At 43.8% G+C, this 22345-nt stretch overlaps 2 protein-coding genes across 2 annotated transcripts in view; one reads left to right on the top strand and one right to left on the bottom strand.

The window, feature by feature from the left end:
* Positions 1-786: 786 nt before the first annotated feature.
* Positions 787-8938, bottom strand: CCDC59 (coiled-coil domain containing 59). Its single transcript, XM_044280549.1, has 4 exons — positions 8739-8938; positions 6395-6734; positions 3684-3774; positions 787-1325 (listed from the first exon to the last, which is right to left on the bottom strand). The coding sequence occupies exons 1-4, from the start codon at positions 8896-8898 to the stop codon at positions 1164-1166; spliced, it is 753 nt and encodes a 250-aa protein (XP_044136484.1). The 5' UTR covers positions 8899-8938; the 3' UTR covers positions 787-1163.
* Positions 8939-9028: 90 nt separating this feature from the next.
* Positions 9029-22345, top strand: part of METTL25 (methyltransferase like 25) — a 310650-nt gene continuing 297333 nt past the window's right edge. Inside the window, exons 1-2 of the mRNA XM_044277228.1 lie at positions 9029-9228; positions 11870-12081. Coding sequence (XP_044133163.1) covers positions 9227-9228; positions 11870-12081 — 214 coding nt within the window. The 5' untranslated portion in view covers positions 9029-9226. The remainder of the gene's footprint in view (positions 9229-11869; positions 12082-22345) is intronic.

The following is a 22345-nucleotide window of genomic DNA, read 5'->3' as shown; positions in this document are numbered from 1 at the left end:
GGGGGGGGAGCCACAATTTTTTATTCGTTTTTTTAAGAGCCAGTCAGGAGTGGATTCATGAGAAAGGGGAAATATAAAGGAACAATTTTTACTTCTTCCTACTGGATGTACTCCTGGCCTGAAAAAACGGCATAAAAACCGGTAGAGGCTTTTTCCAAGCTACCATGTCAGTTGTCAAAAGCTCACATGGTAGCTTTTGACAGCGGAGTTTGGTGCAGCTTCCTTTGTCTGGTTGTGGCTAAAACTACAGCAGGGGGAACAGAAGTGTAGCCTACCATTAAAAACAAAGGGACTCTTTGTGGCGCACAACGTGCCCCAAATTCCGTCTGCAAGAGCTGTGTAAACAACCCCTTAAGGAGAAGCTGTCACCATGAACATTCAGTGTAATCTGCAGGCAGCATTGATATAGTTTTATAGGAAGAGATTCAGTAGTCATGTGGGCAGTCCTACTCAGCGACTGCTAAAGTTGTACATACAAACTACAAGTTTTACTGAATCTTTTCCCACAAATATAAGCTCAGCTCCTCCTACTCTATGACATGCTGACTGCAGATTGCACACAGCCTTTGCAGACAGAATTTGGTGCACATTGTGCGCCAAAAAGGCCCATCAAGCCACAACGAGTCCACCTTCCTTTGTTTTCAATGGTAGGCTGTACTGCTGTTCACGCAGCTGTAGTTTTAGCTGCAGCTCCTACTTATCAAAAAAATTTATGTATGCATGTAAATTGTGTTAACTCGTACTATATTTTTTCCTTCTCGGTTTATTTTGTTTTCTATAGAAATATGTTTTTAAAAGTTTTTATTTAAAAGCCTCTCACAAGAAAGGATGTAATGTCACAACGCACCACTGACGATGCACGCTATAAAGGGGTTGTGCAAGAATGGGGGGGGGGGTGTTGGCCTCCCTCGCTTAAAACATCTGGTTTGAATTGGCTGCAGCCAATCACTGGCTGCGAAGGTGACCCCCTTACGGCATAATAAATGGTCACATGATGCAATCCAGTCTCCGCCACAAACCAGCAAGGGAGCCTAGCAGAGCATCACAAGCCTGGAGTAAGCTTCCCTTCAAGAGTGTGTGAAAATAATATATATTCTTTTTTTTTATATATTTTACACATACACACCCACTCTTGCACAACCCCTTTGAGAACTGGTAATAAATTAAGATTTGCTCTGGATTTTCTTCAGCAAGTACTCCATGTGGACATTAAAGTTGGGCTGTCCTTTCTTTGTTTTTGAGCTTAAAACTTTATAGGCTTCCATTCTCTTCTGTTTGTGGAGTTTGATCGCCTCTTCTCTTTTCTTCCTGTTGTTCTCTGCTTCCTAAAATGAACACAAAAGAAGCATTTTCATAAGAGCAAGTACCAAAACCCCTTTGTGCATGTGTCAAAAACTCAACAATATCCCAGCTTTCTAAAGGTAGGCAAACTTTAAAATCACAAAAAAAAAATGTTCTTACCGAAGATCTTAAAAACCACATTTCATTTTAGGCTGGAGTACAAGCTTTTTGTCGGGAGATAGCAATAGCCAGAGAGTGTATGAGGATATACTGAGACAGAGACCTGTCAGTATTAATCACCTCGTTAATCTATGTCATGCCCTCCTCTGTAACTCCTTCTTAATAAAGTGTCAGCGGGGTGTTAACATTAACCCTGTGAAAAGACAAAGTGTCCCCACAAAGTCTAACTAAGACAGAACTGACTAGACGGTGTAGGGATACAGTTGTCAATTTGTTCATACATTTACAGGAGGAATGACAGAGGAACTGCACAACACAGAATTCTAAGAAATTATTTTTAATTTATGATGATAATTTGCTAACACAGGGATGTCAGGAGCGGTAATTGGTCTTCTTTAAAAGAAAGGCATGGGAGGAAAGGTTACAAGGTACATGCCTGGCTGTTAAGCTATAGAGGCTGCTATTTCAGCTTTACTTTACAATTTGTCCAACCTTGGATATCCTTTATTAAAGGGGTTGTACAGGTTGAGAGCTGAACCCAGACATATCCCTGTTTTTCTCCCAGGCAGCCCCTCTAAGAAGAGCATATCATGCTCTGCTGCTCTCCTTTTCCCTGCGTTGTATTGCGCAGGGAAAGGGCTTTTTTTGTTCACATCTTTACAATGCTAGGCAGAGGCTTCCGCCTAGCAGTGTTGCTGGTGACGTCACCGGCACTAATGGGCGGGCTTTAGCACTGAGCATAGATGTAGTTCATGTATTTAGAGTAGGATTATCGGCATTGGCACTGGATAGATACAAGAAACTAAGTATTAACAGCTGCACGGCCAGCCAGTGATTTGACACCCCCTCACTTGCTCACTAGCTCTGACCTGCAAATACATAGTTACAAGCAAGCAGCGCTATAGTTGCCCAGAATACTGGAGGGCTAGTGGAGGCATGGTGGGCGTGTTGGAATGAATATCTAGCCACCAGCATAAAGTAAAAGAAAGCGCAACCTTTGGGTGTAGAGTGGCTGAGGACTGTGCATTTATATACCTCTTATAGCCTGTTTGTGTGTCTTGTGTGGGTTCAGTTGCCCCGATTTTATTGCAGTATTTCTTGTTTTATTTTAGCATTTTTTCCAGGCTGAGATTTCTGGCTTTAGCACTGCCCTAGCCTGTTTTGCGGCGATAAAGCCCACCCATTAGTGCCGGTGACGTCACTGGGAACACTGCTAGGCGGAAGCCTCCACCTAGTGGAGACCCGGTACGCCACCAGATCTGCAGAATAAAACTTGTAAATGGTTTAAATAGCCAGTGCCCCTGACAAATAGGCTCAGCTCACCTGAAGAAAACACAGGGCAGATTTACTAAATGTGTCAGTACCCAAAAAATCTAACAAAAAAACAAAAACAACGATTTGGTATATTTAGGGTTTCTACACCTTTCAGTCGTGCTCAGCAAAGGGGTGAAGCTTAGCAAACATGTGTGGGTCTCCCTTACCCTCCCAGCCCCTCTCCATGAACATTCATTGACATGGACAGGCATTACATATGTCATCTTGCCTGTCTGTCTTCTTGTGCAAGCGCCATGCTTTTAAACATTGAGCGCATGAGCAGTACATCCCAGAGTCTCTGGCAGGACAAGAACAGGTCTTGTATTCATCCGAGCGGAAGCTCTGTACTGTACCGCTCATGGGACAGGCAAGATAATGTATGTAATGCCCAGCCTTGTCAATCAATGTTCATAGGGAGGAACAGGGAGGGTAAAGGTTCATCTTTTGTGCCCTGAACACCCTCAGGGCATGGAACTACTAAATTGCATAACCTTACTAGCTACCTATCTACAGCATAAAGACAGATCTTTAGGTGAGCTGAGCGTATTTTTCGGTGGCATTGGTTTATGATCCATTACTGATGTCAGACTCCCTTTAATCTAGAAGTTTTGAGTGAAGGCTCACAGACAATAAAGATGAAAAAAATAAAAAAACGGAGACAGCATGTCCAAACTTGTGGAATTTAATCGAGATACAACATTTCGGCTTAAGGAAGCCTTTGTCAAGCATGCTTGACAAAGGCTTTCTTAAGCCGAAACGTTGCATCTTAATTAAATTCCACGAGTTTGGACGTGCTGTCTCCGTTTTTTTTTTGTGTTTTTTTTCCCATCTTTATTGTTCACACTACCTTTGGGGGATTTTACCACCCCCTTGGAGACTAGTGAGGTTAAACAATCTGCTGTCCTTACTTCTCTCTTCTTTGCACGTTCACGCTGCACCCGTTCATATTCTTCTTTCGCTTTTTGATTTGACGTTTTCTTCTTAAATGGTTTCTTTGGTCTGCAGAATACAGATGAAAAACAACAAACATAGGTTTGGAGTAAAGCATATCTTCTTCCCCCCTAACCCTCTATTAGCTGGAGCAGGGAGCTAGTGGAAAAATGGATAATGTTCTGGAGGACTTGGTGAGACTTTGTATTAAAAGGAACCTGAGGCCAGTTTTATGCTGCTCCATCTGACAAAGACCCCGATGAAAATATTGGGTCACTTACATGTAGTAACACAGTCCTCTTAAAATCAGCTCGTTGCTGGAGACTGCTCAGTAGAGTCCTCGTATTCATGAGCTCCCGGCTCTCCTCGTCACTTTCTTCAGTGGGGGAAGGGGGCGCTCATGAATATGAGGACTCCCTGGAGTGCGCTCAGTACTAAACAGCCCTCAGTAAAAAAAAAATAAGAAAATGACTGGGTGAATTCAATTAAGTGACCCAGCATTTTTCTCAGGTTCTCCATCATCAGTTTAGGTATAATCTGATTTTAATAAAGTTCTATTAACAAAGAAAACACAATAAGATACATAAAAATAAAGATAGTATCTGGTCAGCATAGCGTAGTGACAGAGCCAGTGAACTAAGGTCTGCCACGGCAGTCAGTACTTATAGTAATGACGAATCCTGCAGTGCACCCCAGCACTGTGCGGGAGATGAGTCTGATGAGACGCTCTAGGCCCACCCTCCCCCGCTTCCTGACAGGTTTCTTTCCTATGTGAAACTATGAAGCATATTTAGGGCAGCATAGTAGAGATGACAGGTTCCTTTTAAAACTGGTGATTCTCTTTAAATACAGTCAGGTCCATAAATATTGGGACATCAACACAATTGTAACATTTCTGGCTCTATACACCACCACAATGGATTTGAAATTAAACAAACAAGATGTGCGTTACCTGCAGACTGTCAGCTTCAATTTGAGGGTATTTACAAATCAGGTGAACGGTGTAGGAATTACAACAGTTTGCATATGTGCCTCCCACTTGTTAAGGAACCAAAAGTAATGGGACAATTGGCTTCTCAGCTGTTCCATGGCCAGGTGTGTGTTATTCCCTCATTATCCCAATTACAATGAGCAGATAAAAGGTCCAGAGTTCATTTCAAGTGTGATATTTGCATTTGGAATCTGTTGCTGTCAACTGTCAAGATAAGATCCAAAGAGCTGTTACTATCAGTGAAGCAAGCGATCATTAGGCTGAAAAATCTAAACAAACCCATCAGAGAGATAGAAAAAACATTAGGCGTGGCCAAAACAACTGTTTGGAACATTCTTAAAAAGAAAGAACACACCGGTGAGCTCAGCAACACCAAAAGACCTGGAAGACCACGGAAAACAACTGTGGTGGATGACCAAAGAATTCTTCCTCTGGTGAAGAAAACACCCTTCACAACAGTTGGCCAGATCAGGAACACTCTCCAGGAGGTAGGTGTATGTGTATCAAAGTCAACAATCAAGAGAAGACTTCACCAGAGTGAATACAGAGGGTTCATCACAAGATGTAAACCATTGGTGAGCCTCAAAAACAGGAAGGCCAGATTAGAGTTTGCCAAACAACATCTAAAAAAGCCTTCACAGTTCTGGAACAACATCCTATGGACAGATGAAACCAAGATCAACTTGTACCAGAGTGATGGGAAGAGAAGAGTATAGAGAAGGAAAGGAACTGCTCATGATCCTAAGCATACCACCTCATCAGTGAAGCATGGTGGTGGTAGTGTCATGGCGTGGGCATGTATGGCTGCCAATGGAACTGGTTCTCTTGTATTTATTGATGTGACTGCTGACAAAAGCAGTAGGATGAATTCTGAAGTGTTTCGGGCAATATTATCTGCTCCTATTCAGCCAAATGCTTCAGAACTCATTGGACAGCGCTTCACAGTGCAGATGGACAATGACCCAAAGCATACTGGAAAAGCAACCAAAGAGTTTTTTTAAAGGAAAGAAGTTGAATGTTATACAATGGCCAAGTCAATCACCTGACCTGAATCCTATTGAGCATGCATTTCACTTGCTGAAGACAAAGCTGAAGGGAAAATGCCCCAAGAACAAGCAGGAACTGAAGACAGTTGCAGTAGAGGCCTGGCAGAGCATCACCAGGGATGAAACCCAGCGTCTTGTGATGTCTATGCGTTCCAGACTTCAGGCTGCAATTGACTGCAAAGGATCTGCAACAAAGTATTAAAAAGTGAAAGTTTGATTTATGATTATTATTCTGTCCCATTACTTTTGGTCCTTTAACAAGTGGGAGGCACATATGCAAACTGTTGTAATTCCTATACCGTTTACCCGATTTGGATGTAAATACCCTCAAATTAAAGCTAACAGTCTGCAGTTAAAGCACAACTTGTTCATTTCTTTTCAAATCCATTGTGGTGGTGTATAGGGTCAAAAATGTTAGAATTGTGTCGATGTCCCAATATTTATGGACCTGGCTGTAGGAGCCAATTCATATGCATTCATGGTAATGCCACATCTCCCATGTATAGAAAGGTGGGCACACTCCCCTAGAAATATCAATTGATCACTGAGATGTGCAGAACTGGTCATCTCACTGTCAAGGGGTTGTCCTGCTTGCAAGCCATATAAAGTTCCTGGGACAAGCAATTACTACATGTTACTACCAGGATCTTACATGACTTTCTGCTCTTCCTCTATGGTCTCAGGAGGCTTTGTCTCAGGTTTCTTTGGTTTTTCTTGCCTTTTCAGTGTCTCTTCTTCAGCCACATAGAGATGCCTCAGATGTTCACTACTTACTTCCTGCTCCTCCGCTATGGTCTCAGGAGGCTTTGTTGCAGGTTTCCTCTGTTTTTCTTGCCTTTTCAGTCTCTCTTCTTCAGCCACATAGAGATGCCTCAGATGTTCAGGGTAGTGATCACTGTAGGAGACTTCTTTAGGATTTGCCTTTTGTTTTCTTAGCAGCTTTTTATATTCTGACTGCACCTTTTTCTTTCTCCACAGAGCAAAGCCTTGTCCTAGAGAAGAAGTGACCCAAGTAAATAAAAGTACACGGATAGGTCCTCCATCACATAACATTATGAAGACCGTGCAGCTCTGATAACCTATTGCTAGTCTCCAGATATCATGGGGAACACCTTTAGCTTGAAAAGCTGCAATTTAGTGAATGACATGAAAAACAACGCAGGCCCACATTCTGAAATCATTAAATACAGAAGCCTTTATCACCTCCATATCGCCTGATCCAATGCAGCGCCATCTAATGCCACGTACCAGGTATTCCCCTGTAGAAGAATTGCTTGTCTATAATATGGTAAGGTATGGCACGGATTGCCTGCAGCTCCCTACTACAGTTTCTTTGAAAATAAGACAGAGTCTTAAATTATTTTTTTCTTCAAAAAAAGGGTTAGGGCTTATTATTGGGGTAGGGCTTATTTTGGCTCCATGAACATATTTTATATAGACATGTCAATTACAGAACAGTCCCTGGACAGTGTTTATATTTAATATGACTATAACCCCCCTCATCCATAGGAATGCAACCCATATACTGCAGTACATGGGTGTATTCCTATGGATGAGAGGGGTTATAGTCACATTTGCCACACATTTTTTCATTCTGGTACCGTATATTGCCCCTGAGCTGTCCTTACCAAGGGACCTAAGCAGCAATCTACAGTACCAGGGAGAGCAGAGATCCTCCTGCTGCCTCCTTCATGTAAGTAAGAAAGTGTGGGAAGCGCGGGCTGCCGGCATAATTTAGCCTTTAGTGAAGCCTGTCAGGTGCTTCTTAGTGCCTCAATGTATGCGCGGGCTGGCGGCTTCACTGAAGGCTAATTCACTGAAGCCTGTGCTGCCCGCCACGGTTTTATGGAAGCTCAGGAGCCATTAGTGAGCTCTTCTGAGCTGCTGCAGCCCGCACGTTTCGCCCACCTTCCCATTATATATAAAAAAAAAAATTATATATATATAGCTGTATCTAGGGCTTATTTTTGGAGTAGGGCTTATATTTTAAGCCTACTCCAAAAACCCTGCAAAATAGCGCTAGGGCTTATTATCGGGGTAGGGCTTAAAGGGGTAATTCAAGGGGGTCATCTGAGCTATAGATATTGATGACCTATCCACAGGTCTAACTATTGGCCCCACCGCCGATCAGCTGTTTGAAGGGGTAGCGATGCAAGCTCTGCATTGTCTCCAATGTTAACCAGCACACTGTGTAGCGGAATTGAAGTTTTCTCTTCTATTCACTTGAATGGGATGAATTACATTGCACGGCCGCTACAAGGGAGATGGTTAACCCCTTCAAACAGCTGATCGGCAGGGGTGCCAATATGCAGATCTCCACCGATCGGATTGATGATAACTATCTGTAGCCTGGACAATCCCTCTAAACCAAAGGGCAGGGGTCAGAAACCTCCAGCTGTTGTGAAAATTACAGCTCCTAGCTCAGCTGTTCTTGGAACTCCCATAAAAGTGAAGGAGCCTGCTGGGACTTGTAGTGTCACAACAGCTAAAGTGATGGAAGTTGCTGATCCCTAACATAGGATCTCCTGACAGAATCCAGACATCCTGCATTTATACATCATTCAGACGCAACTGAAAATCCTGCACAAATAAGGAGTGCGCCCAGATGGATTTGACATGGAAGAGCCACTGAATGACAACAGGGCAAACCCATGTGCGTACCCCCTGGCACATCCATGGCAGGATCGGTGTTTTGCCTATTCTACATTCAGAAGCTGAATCCTATAGATCACATACTGTGGCGCGGTTCAGAGATCTTTCTTTTTAAGCCAACCAAGGGCACTGCTTGATGTCTGCGCACTGGTTCATAGATGAGGGTCCTGATCACAGCCCCCCCCCCCCCCCCCCCCCCGGCATCAATATGCTGACTATCCCCTATGGACAGGTGAGACCCTCCAGGGGTGCACTGCCATATAGCCAGCAATGGATTATGTACATACATAGCCCCTAGATGGCTGCCACCAGCTCCACTTCTAGGCCCAGAGCATGCCCCTCACCTTCTCTAGTGCTGCCCTCAAACACCTTCCGGTCTTGGTTGGGTCTCCATTTCCGCTTAGGTTTCCCCCCAGGACCCCGGCCGCCTATCGCCCCCTGTTCGTTTCGGCCTCTCTTTCTATGTTGTAGGGATACAGACGACGCACTACTCGTGGACGCCATGTTACTACTCCTCCTTCCAGGCGTCCACTATCAATGACGTCATCACACGAGAGCGCCATCCTTCCAGTCAGCAAACTGCGTTACAGCTTTTGCCTGCTGTAGTAAAACTACAACTCCCAGAATGCAGTTCTAGTCGCCCAGCGTGCTATAGTAGGCATTAGTAGTGTCCACTACAACGTCCCAGTCTCATATGAAGTACCCCAAGCGCCGAGGAGTCACGTGTGTAGATGACGTCACACTCCTGCTCCTAGAGCCATGCAGACGTGTATGCTGCAGGGTGCAGGGGACCCCAGTACTGTAGAGGAAGCTGCAGACTGCGTCCACTGACATGTGAGTATGTCAGGTTATAGGCGAGCCTGCCATAGTCCAGAAGTGTTTACATCTGGGAAAGCTGGGTGACAACTGAATGCATCATCAGACATTAGAATTATGTGTAACACTACTGAAAAATGCAATGGAGCTGAGATTGGCAATGTATGTACTGCTCGGTCAATGGTCACACGTTGCCCAGTGATGTAGTGTGTGTTGCCAGTGCCCGGGGCAAGCCAATTATTGTGCCCTCTATCCTGCAGAATGATGTGCCACAAGCCCCGGCTGCATATGGAGGAGGAGTAGTGGATGATGCCTCTCCATACATCTGTTGCGCTCCGCTAATGTCAGTGGTCATTTCGGGGTTCCATTACCAATCCCCATTTAGGCTCCTTGTACCCCGACCAGCCCCACTGAGAATAGTACAAGTAAAATGCCCAGTGGGTTTGGCCAGGGGCATGGTGGCTAAATGGGGATGGCTTAAAGGAGTATTCCAGTTATGTACAGTTATCCCTATCCATAGGATAGGGATAACCAGTGAATCACTGGGGGTCTTACCACTGGGACACCCGCCAGCCATGAGAATAGGGACCCCACATCCCACGGATGCCCTTTGAAATGAACAGAGTGGCCAGTCGGGCATGAGCGGGTCTGTTCCATTCATTTGTATGTGAGTGCCACTCCTTTAATTTCAGGGGGTTTCCTCAGTGTACAGAGTCTCTATTCTTATGATCGATGGGGGTCCCAGTGGTAGGACTCTCTCCAATCTAATAGTTATCTCCTGTCCTGTAGATAGGGGATCATTTTACATAACCGGAATAACCTCTGCATCCATGGCACCGCTGCAGCCATCAGGGAGTACCACAGTGGCAGTACTGGATGCAGCAGGGTTTACACATCACTTTTATATTACAGAAATTGTCCGGACTAGAAGCCATTAAATCGAATGGTCCTAAGCCCTAACCTATACCCTATTAAAAATAAAAAAACAGCACACTCAACTTTCCACGGTCCCACCATGTCCACCCCGCAGCCTCATTCCCAGCTGCTTTGGGCCCCTGCAGAACCAGGAAGTGGCTTGGTCCCATGAGCACTGTGGTCAATATGTGTCACTACCAGTGACCTGCCCTTTGAGCGAATGTGACCGATGTGGCCTTTGATTGGCTGTAGTGGTCACAGGACCAAGCCACTTCCTAAGCCTGTAGGCTGGGAACAGGGCAGCGTCGTGGACACAATAGGACTGAGGACAGGTGATTTTTTATTTTTTTTGGGTGAGGCACATGTTAGGACCAGTGGGGACATCGGCTCCTAGGCTGGATAATCCCTTTAACATAAATGCAAGTTATCATTACAGTATCTTGGGCAACCCCTTTAAGATATGCAAACTAAAAAGAATGGTGTGGTATTAAACAGGCAGGAAGTGCTCAAACCCACATGCAGTTGTGCATGTATATACAGGGGAGAAAATCCTGCACTTGTGGCCCGTTGCTAATGACGATCCCCAGCAAAAATGCATACGGTGGAGGATGCCCGCAGCGAACCACAAGTACCACAATAGACATCCTACACAAGATAGCAATTATGTGGATGTGATAATCAATATAACAAAATAATAGCAAAGACAGGTGCACTCTGTGGACTTACTAAACCCTCAAACTGATTTTAAAATTGAGAGATTAGCCAACATGTCCTATGGTGTAGGACATGTCTGAGCCCGAGCACCGCGCCAAGGTTTCTCAAGTACCTCGGGACCTAACACTCACCTACCTGTGCCGTATGGGCAATACCAGGAGCCAGTGGGCAAATTACAGGAGCATGAGGCCGACTCACAAACAACTCACGAGTTACCTCCAGCATGTAACCATGCTAGCAATGGGAGGAGGGAGGAGTCTGCGAGCCCCATTTAAGACTGGCTGGTAAGGCCCAGGCTTTGCAGGTGCACCTAAATGTACCTCCAGGCATTTCTATATATACAAACTGAAAAGAATGGCGTGGTATTAAACTTGTGGTTTCGCTGCGGGCATCCTCCACTGTATGCATTTTTGCTGGGGATAGTCATTAGCAACGGGCCACAAGTGCAGGATTTGCTCCTCTGTTTATATATGCACAACTGCATGTGGGTTTGAGCACTTCCTGCCTGCTTAACACTACGCCATTTTTTTTAGTTTGTTTGTATATAGAGTTGTCTGGAGGTGTATAAACTCCAATTTAAATGTGCCTTCTTTCCATCCACAGGCTACATTTAGGTGCACCTGTGAGGCCTGGGCCATATCACTCGCAGACTCCTCCCTCCTTCCATTGCAAGCATGGTTACATGCTGGAGGTAACTGGTGAGTTGGCTATAAGTCGGCCTCATGCTCCTGTAATTTGCCCACTGGCTCCTGGTATTGCCCATACGGCACAGGTAGGAGAGTGTTAGGTCCCGAGCTACTTGAGAAACCTTGGCGCGGTACTCGGGCTCAGACATGTCCTACACCGTCCCGCAGAGTGCACCTGTCTTTGCTATTATTTTGTTATATTGCCACCCCTTTAAGAAACAAAACAAACAACTGAATTTTTAACAACTTTCTTAGAGGATAAATGTCTGTTTGTGTCCTGTGAATACTATGCAGATATCATTTTATCAGTCCTATATTTATTTTTGCATATTCTTTTTTTATAGGGAAATGTTTGCGCATTTGACAACTCCGAGCACAGACAAAATAAAAAAGTCCATGGACAGCTTGCTGCAGTTTTTACAGATGACTACACAAATCTCTGGGGCTCACACTGTCGAGTTTTATACTCAAGATATTTGGAAGAACCTTGTGGCCGTTTCTCCTGAATCTGTCCTTTCAATCTTTAGTCAGCAAAAGCCTCATCATGAATATAGAGGTGAGTAAACTCTTAAATCTATAGTCCGAGCAAAACATTTTTTTTATTTTTTTTATCTGGAGTCTGTCGGGGAGATGTATCAGAACTGGTGTAACGGGAATGTGGACTAGTTGTCAAATGCACCCAGTCAGATTGCTGCTTTTGTTTTCTGCTGAATGGGCAGTGACTTGTTTTTACCTTTTCAACAGTCTTCATGTCACAGAGCGCCTCACACTGTGCGCAGCCCTGCACAGCCTACAACCGAGGACCAGGAAGCGGTGAGTACAGAGCCTTCACCGCTTGCTGGTCTTCACCCTCCTGCCTATTTTTGCTACGGGCAGCGAAAATGCTATCGCACTGTACATGTGAGCCCACACCTGGAAGAGCCAATATCAGGGGGCTAAAGAGCCACATGTGGCTCTGGAGCCGCAGTTTGCTGACCACTGGTCTATATGATGTATCGGCAAGTATACTGAGAGGTGGACTGACCACTGGGACCTCCACTCATGCTAAAGCAAAGGGGCTGTGGCACTCTTCAGAGCACCCTGTCCCTTCACCACCCCTGGCTTTTTCTAGGAGACACCAGGTCAGCCCATTATGACAATGTTTCCAAAACAGAGTTCTGAGAAACCTAGCAAGGTGTGTCTGGTTAATTTTCACTATTGCTCCAACGTGCTTATCGTTGGATGATCGTTAGATGGACAAACCATTCAATGAGCCTGAACTATCTCCAAAATGACAGTTTTTGGTTGTGCTGAGGTAATCATATTGCACCTTGCGGTAAATTTGGCCCAAGGTTATATTCTACAGCAGTATAGGAGGGACTGTCATACATGTGCATATTCTCTGTGCATTGGGGTTTTGGGTGCATGTTTTCAGTGTTTGATAGGAGAAACTGATGACAGTACATGTTACTTATGATAGGAAAATGTTTTCAGGCAGTTCTTTCATGGCAGGATAGTTAAACATCGCTGATTTATGTGTTGTAGACTGTAAAGGTTCATAAACTATTATGGGCTAAATTGGTGTGCACTAAGTAATAATGGGGCTTGCTCATACAATTTCGAGGCGTGCTTCAACACATTCCGTTTAGTATTGTCCGAACATAAATTATTAGTAGCCTAGTGTGATTATATATTTTTGATATGTGATAATCTAATCTATACTGTATGTGTGTATGTATATGTGTGTGTGTGTGTGTGTGTGTGTGTGTGTATGTATGTGTGTATATATATATATATATATATATATACAGTACAGACCAAAAGTTTGGACACACCTTATTCAAAGAGTTTTCTTTATTTTCATGACTATGAAAATTGTAGATTTACACTGAAGGCATCAAAACTATGAATTAACACAATTATATACATAACAAAAACGTGTGAAACAACTGAAAATATGTCATATTCTAGGTTCTTCAAAGTAGCCACCTTTTGCTTTGATTACTGCTTTGCACACTCTTGGCATTCTCTTGATGAGCTTCAAGAGGTAGTCACCTGAAATGGTCTTCCAACAGTCTTGAAGGAGTTTCCAGAGACGCTTAGCACTTGTTGGCCCTTTTGCCTTCACTCTGCGGTCCAGCTCACCCCAAACCATCTCGATTGGGTTCAGGTCCGGTGACTGTGGAGGCCAGGTCATCTGGCGCAGCACCCCATCACTCTTCTTCATGGTCAAATAGCCCTTACACAGCCTAGAGGTGTGTTTGGGGTCATTGTCCTGTTGAAAAATTAATGATGGTCCAACTAAACGCAAACCGGATGGAATAGCATGTCGCTGCAAGATGCTGTGGTAGCCATGCTGGTTCAGTATGCCTTCAATTTTGAATAAATCCCCAACAGTGTCACCAGCAAAGCACCCCCACACCATCACACCTCCTCCTCCATGCTTCACGGTGGGAACCAGGCATGTAGAGTCCATCCGTTCAACTTTTCTGCGTCGCACAAAGACACGGTGGTTGGAACCAAAGATCTCAAATTTGGACTAATCAGACCAAAACACAGATTTCCACTGGTCTAATGTCCATTTATTGTGTTCTTTAGCCCAAACAAGTCTCTTCTGCTTGTTGCCTGTCCTTAGCAGTGGTTTCCTAGCAGATATTCTACCATGAAGGGCTGATTCACACAGTCTCCTCTTAACAGTTGTTCTAGAGATGTGTCTGCTGCTAGAACTCTGTGTGGCATTGACCTGGTCTCTAATCTGAGCTGCTGTTAACCTCCGATTTCTAAAGGCTGGTGACTCGGATGAACGTATCCTCCGCAGCAGAGGTGACTCTTGGTCTTCCTTTCCTGGGGCAGTCCGCATGTGAGCCAGTTTCTTTGTAGCGCTTGATGGTTTTTGTGACTGCACTTGGGGACACTTTCAAAGTTTTTTCCCAATTTTTCGGACTGGCTGACCTTCATTTCTTAAAGTAATGATGGCCACTAGTTTTTCTTTACTTAGCTGCTTTTTTCTTGCCATAATACAAATTCTAACAGTCTATTCAGTAGGACTATCAGCTGTGTATCCACCTGACTTCTCCACAAGGCAACTGATGGTCCCAACCCCATTTAGAAGGCAAGAAATCCCACTTATTAAACCTGACAGGGCACACCTGTGAAGTGAAAACCATTTCAGATGACTACCTCTTGAAGCTCATCAAGAGAATGCCAAGAGTGTGCAAAGCAGTAATCAAAGCAAAAGGTGGCTACTTTGAAGAACCTAGAATATGACATATTTTCATTTGTTTCACACTTTTTTGTTATATATATAATTCCACATGTGTTAATTCATAGTTTTGATGCCTTCAGTGCGAATCTACAATTTTCATAGTCATGAAAATAAAGAAAACTCTTTGAATGAGAAGGCGTGTCCAAACTTTTGGTCTGTACTGTATATATATATATTTCTCTGTATGGAAAAAAAAAAAAAAATATATATATATAATTACAGTGGATATAAAAAGTCTACACACCCCTGTTAAAATGTCAGGTATACAGACATAGAGAGCGGCGCCCGGGGATCTCACTGCACTTACTATTATCCCCGGGCGCCGCTCCGTTCTCCCGCTATGCCCTCCGGTATCTCCGGCCACTAACTTATAGTAGGCGGAGATTTCAGTCACTAAGTTATGGTAGGCAGAGTCTGCTCTTGTTCTGCTCTAGCGCTGGCCAATCGCAGCGCAGAGCTCACAGCCTGGGAGGTTGTTTTGTCCCAGGCTGTGAGCTCTGCAATGCGATTGGCCAGCGCTACAGAAGAACAAGGGTAGACTCTGCCTACTATAACTTAGTGAGCGGAGATACAGGAGGGCATAGCAGGAGAACGGAGCGGCGACCTGGGATAATAGTAAGTGCAGTGAGATCCCCGGGCGCCGCTCTACATGTCTGAATACTTAGTTCACAGTGTAAAAATCGGTGAAAGGTTCTCTTTAAATAGGAGTCAGCATACACCTGCCATCATTTAACCTCCTCCCGACCGCCTAACGCACGGATGTGTCCTGAAGGCGGTTGATTCATTCCTCCTGGACGCATCCGTGCGTCATCTCGCGAGACGCGAGATTTCCTGTGAATGCGCGCACACAGGCACGTGCGTTCACAGGATCGGAAGGTAAGCGAGTGGATCTCCAGCCTGCCAGCGGCAATCGTTTGCTGGCAGGCTGGAGATGCGATTTTTTTTTTTTTTATCCCCTAACAGGTATATTAGACGCTGTTTTGATATCGGCATCTAATATACCTGCTACCTGGTCCTCTGGTGGTCTCTTTTGCTTGTATCGACCACCAAAGGACACAGGCAGCTCAGTAATAAGTAGCACCAAACACCACTACACTACACCCCCCCCGTCACTTATTAACCCCTTATTAACCCCTGATCACCCCATATAGACTCCCTGATCACCCCCCTGTAAGGCTCCATTCAGACATTTTTTTGGCCCAAGTTAGCGGAAAATTATTATTTTTTTTTCTTACAAAGTCTCATATTCCACTAACTTGTGTCAAAAAATAAAATATCACAAAATCACCATACCCCTCACGGAATCCAAATGCGTAAAATTTTTTAGACATTTATATTCCAGACTTCTTCTCACGCTTTAGGGCCCCTAAAATGCCAGGGCAGTATAAGTACCCCACATGTGACCCCATTTCGGAAAGAAGACACCCCAAGGTATTCCGTGAGGGGCATATTGAGTCCATGAAAGATTGAAATTTTTGTCCCAAGTTAGCGGAAAGGGAGACTTTGTGAGAAAATAAAAAAATATATATAATTTTCCGCTAACTTGTGCCAAAAAAAATAAAAAATTCTATGAACTCGCCATGCCCCTCATTGAATACCTTGGGGTGTCTTCTTTCCAAAATGGGGTCACATGTGGGGTATTTATACTGCCCTGGCATTTTAGTGGCCTGAAAGCGTGAGAAGAAGTCTGGGATCCAAATGTCTAAAAATGCCCTCCTAAAAGGAATTTGGGCCGCTTTGCGCATCTAGGCTGCAAAAAAGTGTCACACATGTGGTATCGCCGTACTCAGGAGAAGTTAGGGAATGTGTTTTGGGGTGTCATTTTACATATACCCATGCTGGGTGAGATAAATATCTTGGTCAAATGCCAACTTTGTATAAAAAAATGGGAAAAGTTGTCTTTTGCCAAGATATTTCTCTCACCCAGCATGGGTATATGTAAAATGACACCCCAAAACACATTCCCCAACTTCTCCTGAGTACGGCGATACCAGATGTGTGACACTTTTTTGCAGCCTAGGTGGGCAAAGGGGCACACATTCCAAAGAGCACCTTTCGGATTTCACCGGTCATTTTTTACAGATTTTGATTTCAAACTACTTTGCACGCATTTGGGCCCCTAAAATGCCAGGGCAGTATAACTACCCCACAAGTGACCCCATTTTGGAAAGAAGACACCCCAAGGTATTTTGTGATGGGCTTAGTGAGTTCATGGAAGTTTTTATTTTTTTGTCACAAGTTAGTGGAATATGAGACTTTGTAAGAAAAAAAAAAAAAATAACATTTTCCGCTAACTTGTGTCAAAAAATAAAAAGTTCTATGAACTCTGCCCCTCAGCGAATACCTTAGGGTGTCTACTTTCTGAAATGGGGTCATTTGTGGGGTGTTTGTACTGTCTGGCCATTGTAGAACCTCAGGAAACATGACAGGTGCTCAGAAAGTCAGAGCTTTTTTTATCAAAGACATGTAGAACAATAAATTTAGAGAAAATTTTATATATGGATGTCGTTTTTTTTGAAAAATTTTACAACTGAAAGTGAAAAATGTCATTTTTTTTTGCAAAACAATCGTTACATTTTGATTAATAACAAAAAAAGTAAAAATGTCAGCAGCAATGAAATACCACCAAATGAAAGCTCTATTAGTGAGAAGAAAAGGAGGTAAAATTTATTTGGGTGGTAAGTTGCATGACCGAGCAATAAACGGTGAAAGTAGTGTAGTGCAGAAGTGTAAAAAGTGGCCTGGTCATTAAGGGTGTTTCAGCTAGGGGGGTTGAAGTGGTTAAAGTGCCTCTGATTAACCCCAAATAAAGTTCAGCTGCTCTAGTTGGTCTTTCCTGAAATTTTCTTAGTTGCATCCCACAGCAAAAGCCATGGTCCACAGAGAGCTTCCAAAGCATCAGAGGGATCTCATTGTTAAAAGGTATCAGTCAGGAGAAGGGTACAAAATAATTTCCAAGGCATCGGATATACCAAGGAACACAGTGTAGACAATCATCATCAAGTGGAGAAAATATGGCACAACAGTGACATTACCAAGAACTGGACGTCCCTCCAAAATTGATGAAAAGACGAGAAGAAAACTGGTCTGGGAGGCTACCAAGAGGCCTAAAGAAACGTTAAAGGAGCTGCAGGAATATCTGGCAAGTACTGGCTGTGTGGTACATGTGACAACAATCTCTCGTATTCTTCATATGTCTGGGATATGGGGTAGAGTGGCAAGACAAAAGCCTTTTCTTGCGAAGAAAAACATCAGGCTACATTTTGCAAAAACACATCTGAAGTCTCACAAAAGCATGTGGGAAAAGGTGTTATGGTCTGATGAAACCAAGGTTGAACTTTTTGGCCATAATTCCAAAAGATATGTTTGGCGCAAAAACAACACTGCACATCACTAAAAGAACACCATACCCACAGTGAAGCATGGTGGTGGCAGCATCATGCTTTGGGGCTGTTTTTCTTCAGCTGGAACTGGGGCCTTAGTTAAAGAGGTTCTGCACTTTGTTTAAACTGATGATCTATCCTCTGTCGGACCCCGGCCGATCATCTGTTTGAGATGTTTACCGCAGGCCCAGTGACGTCACGACTAGTATCACTGGCCTGGGCGTGGCTAAGCTCCATTCACTTAGCCACGCCAGTCTTGCGTCACTAAGCCCCCATCCTATAATCATGAAATGGCTCTGCCTAACTGTCCCAGTCTACACAGCAAAGCTTGAAGAGGACCTAATCCTTTGTATGCCAGAAGTCTTTATGGTTTCAGCAGCGTATGGATCCAAAGAAACTATGCTGGATCTGTGTATGGATCCAAATAAACTATGCTGGATCTGTGCTGGAAAAGCTGAGTATTGTAGATGAAACCTGAAGGTGCAGTGTGCTCTGAGAAGTGCTGCTGCACCTTTGTGGTTTCAGCTGAGGTTTAGTTTCTACTTTAAAATGGTTGTTCAGTTTCACATATTGATGTTCTATGCTCAGGACAGATCAGCAGTGGTCTGACTCCTGGCACTCAAAATGATCAGCTGTTTGAAGAGAATGCTGACCTTTTGCTAGCGCTGGATTCTCTTCTCTGTTTACCTGCTCGCCCTCGGCATCGCAGTGGTGAGCAGTGTAATTACAGCTTCAAGTGCATGAGATGGAGTATTGTGGAATGGGACAGAGAAATTGTGATTGCTCGGCAGGTAAATAGCGAAAAGAACACAGCATTCACAGAAACGCTGTGTTCTCTTGAAACAGCTGATCTGCGGGGTGTTGGGAGCCATACCTCCACCAATCTGATACTAATGACCTATTCTGACGAGAGGTCATCAGTATCGTAAACTGAACAACCTCTTTAAATATTAGACACAGAAAACGAAACATTTCAGCCAGTTGTGTCTGCTGATGTGGATAGTGTTAGCATTGAAAATATTATGAATATTTATAGATTAATAATTATCTCCGTTTACATCCCTTCCCTGTACATGGATGCCATTCTTTTCATAAATCAGTTCAGGAGTGGCAGTTCAGCAGAAACTCGAAAAAATCCATGCAATATATTTTCAGTTTCAGGCCTTATTCACATTTCAGAAGTGATTCACATATGTGTGCTGTCCACTGACAGCACACCTACTCATTCATTTGAATGTTTGTATTCACACATCAGTTTTTTCTGCTTTGCCTGTGTCCGTGGTTTTAGCACTAGCTCTATTTTGTCTGTGATTACGGATCCATCACACCCATTACAGTCTATGGATCCGGGAAAAACACCAACCCAACGGACACAGTCTGTGTTTCACGGACCATTTATAGTAGATACTCTGAAAATTCATTTTCAGCTGTGCAGTGTCCGTGGAACACGGATGATACACGGTCCAAACGTACACACGGTCAAAACACAGATTCTTCACAGAAATCTTCACAGATGAAGGAAAGCCATGCTTGCGGCCGGTCAAATGTGACTTCCATGGAATTCGGGAACCCCTGCTCGGATCTGGGTGATTTTTGGATATGTTGTTCACCCAGATCAGAGCTATCATGGATGTATATATTATGGGGATATGTGGGGTTTTGGGAAAAATGTGTGGTTTCTGTCTGTGAGTGATTAAGTTAGGCCATTACGTTTGGTAATTGTATTTTGTTGATTGCGTCTCAGACAATGCCAGTGTGTTGGTTAATTGCGTCTCAGACAATGCCAGTGTGTTGGTTAATTGCGTCTCAGACAATGCCAGTGTGTTGGTTAATTGCGTCTCAGACAATGCCAGTGTGTTGGTTAATTGCGTCTCAGACAATGCCAGTGTGTTGGTTAATTGCGTCTCAGACAATGCCAGTGTGTTGGTTAATTGCGTCTCAGACAATGCCAGTGTGTTAGTTAATTGCGTCTCGGACAATGCTCATTGTATTTTGATTGCGTTACAGACAGAGGGAAGGGGGTTTTGTGTACAATTGCTGGGAGGGTGTCAATACTGTAAATGCATGTGATTGGCTGTTTTTACAAAACCCTGTGGGTGGTAACCTTGTTGGAAGATGTGTATAAATCAATGCTGTGTGTTCAAATAAAGAGTTGCTGTTTTACATTCAACATAGAGCCTCGTCTCATGTGTGTGGGGATTACTATACGTGTATACTCCCCTGGCTATTACTCCTAGCTCTTGTAAGAGCTGTTCCTGTGGTGGTATCGGTGTCGAGCGGAGTGCTTGGAGTCCTCGGGAGGCACTGGGAGCATCCATCAACGGAGGTACGCAGTCGGGGTGCCAGGAGATCCTTTTACACCTCTTATCACAGATTTCAACATGGACACGGACATGTGAATAAGGCCTCCCATTGTCCAGGTTCCAGTCTACGTTTATTTTAGAAGGGGTTTCAGCACTGCCTTCCACAGTTTATCCCTTTCATGACCAGGCCTGAATGTCTAGGCAACTTTTTGGGATTTTGTGCACATGCTGGTTTAGTGACTCTAACTTTTTTATTTGTTCAACTACCAAAATTTTTTTTCATTTTTTTTATTTTTTTATTACTTTTTTTTAGAGATTTGTTTGCCTTTTTTAGGTTTACAGTAATTTGGAGGAAAACCGCTAATTCTTATAAAAAGTATTGGTTTTCTAATTATAGCTTTTTATTTCTTAAATATTAAAACTGACACAAATAATTACTGAAATGGGTTCCCTATTTTGTGAAGATTTTTTTTGATATATAACATGTATAGTTTTGGTGAACGGGGTAACTATGTTGACGGTTTCTGTTAGTGACAGCATTTTAATTTGAATAATATGTCCCCTAGGACGTCATTGAAAGACTTCTGGAGGCCACTGACTTTTTTTTTTTTACAATTTTTTTTTTCTTTCCCCACTGTTACTGGGGCATCCACTGGAGCCCCAGTTATAGGGGAAAACAGCCCCCTGGGGGGCATTACACACAGGCAGAGCTGATCAGGGTCTCCTTAGATCCTGCAGCTCTGCTCTTGCCCCTGACACCCCCCGGCGGTCACAAGACCACCAGGACTAACAGAGGAAGCTGCTCGGCCGCTTCCTGGCTCAGGTACCTCTCTCTTGCCGGCACAGGAGAATCAAAGGCGGTCATAAACCGCTCCTGTCTTCTCAGGGTCCCTGCTGTGTCTTACAGCCAGGACCCGAACTGCTCCTGCTAGATTGCTAATCAGCACTGGGATTAAAGCGCTGCCTAAATGTTTATATACAGACGTATAGAGCTAGTGGGTATTTGGAAAGGGGTTAATAGAGAAAGTTCCTGAAAGTTAAACGTGAAGTCACACACTTGACTTTTGGAGAGGGGAAGTTGATAAGTCTGCCTCTTCATTTTAGCTCAAGTACAAGGCATTATAACAGCGATAATATTGCCTGTGATCCTCCAGCTTATAATATATGCACAGAATGATTGAATGTGCTGCCGGTGTTAGAAGAGGTCATCTTATGACTGACAGGGCCCATGGAGCTATTCCATATGGAAGACGGTGACTGAAGCAAGGCCATGTCCTCTAGTGATTTAGTCATTTTTCATAGCATTGTAATTAAACCTACTTAACCTGTATTATTTTAGTCTTTTGAGGTTATTGCAAAGTATGTTACAGTATTAAATATCTAAAAAGACTGTAGTCATTTTCCTTTTCATGTTAATACGTAAAGAGGTTGTCTGGGCAACACTAGCTAAGGCCCTGTGCACATATGTGAAATGTTCATCAGAAAGATCCAATAAGTGTTTTGCACGTGGAACCCACAGTGGAAAGATTTGGGTATCTGCCACGGGAGTGTGTGCTTATTAGTGTCATTAAGTGTGTGGCCACCCGTCACGGTCTCATTACTGACTGCCATACACCTTACATAAACCAGCCCCGTGGGCTGCCCGATTCACCTCATGGCCGCTTTGATTGGATGCTCTCAGCATTCATTAATGCCAGGAGCATCAGGTGCTGCAGGTCCCCTTCCTGTCTTTAGGATGGTCAGAGGGGGTGGCAGTGTTTTGTTATTCTAATACTTTTATTGAAAACGAAGGACATTATATAACAACGTCGACGTGTATCAAGTTATGGGCATGGTACAACATTGTATATATTCTAAGTTTTCAGAATAATTTATAGAGTATGCAAAACA

This window comes from Bufo gargarizans, chromosome 2, assembly GCF_014858855.1.
Source record: "Bufo gargarizans isolate SCDJY-AF-19 chromosome 2, ASM1485885v1, whole genome shotgun sequence".
NCBI classification, from domain to species: domain Eukaryota; kingdom Metazoa; phylum Chordata; class Amphibia; order Anura; family Bufonidae; genus Bufo; species Bufo gargarizans.
This window is presented reverse-complemented; position numbering and strand designations above follow the sequence as displayed.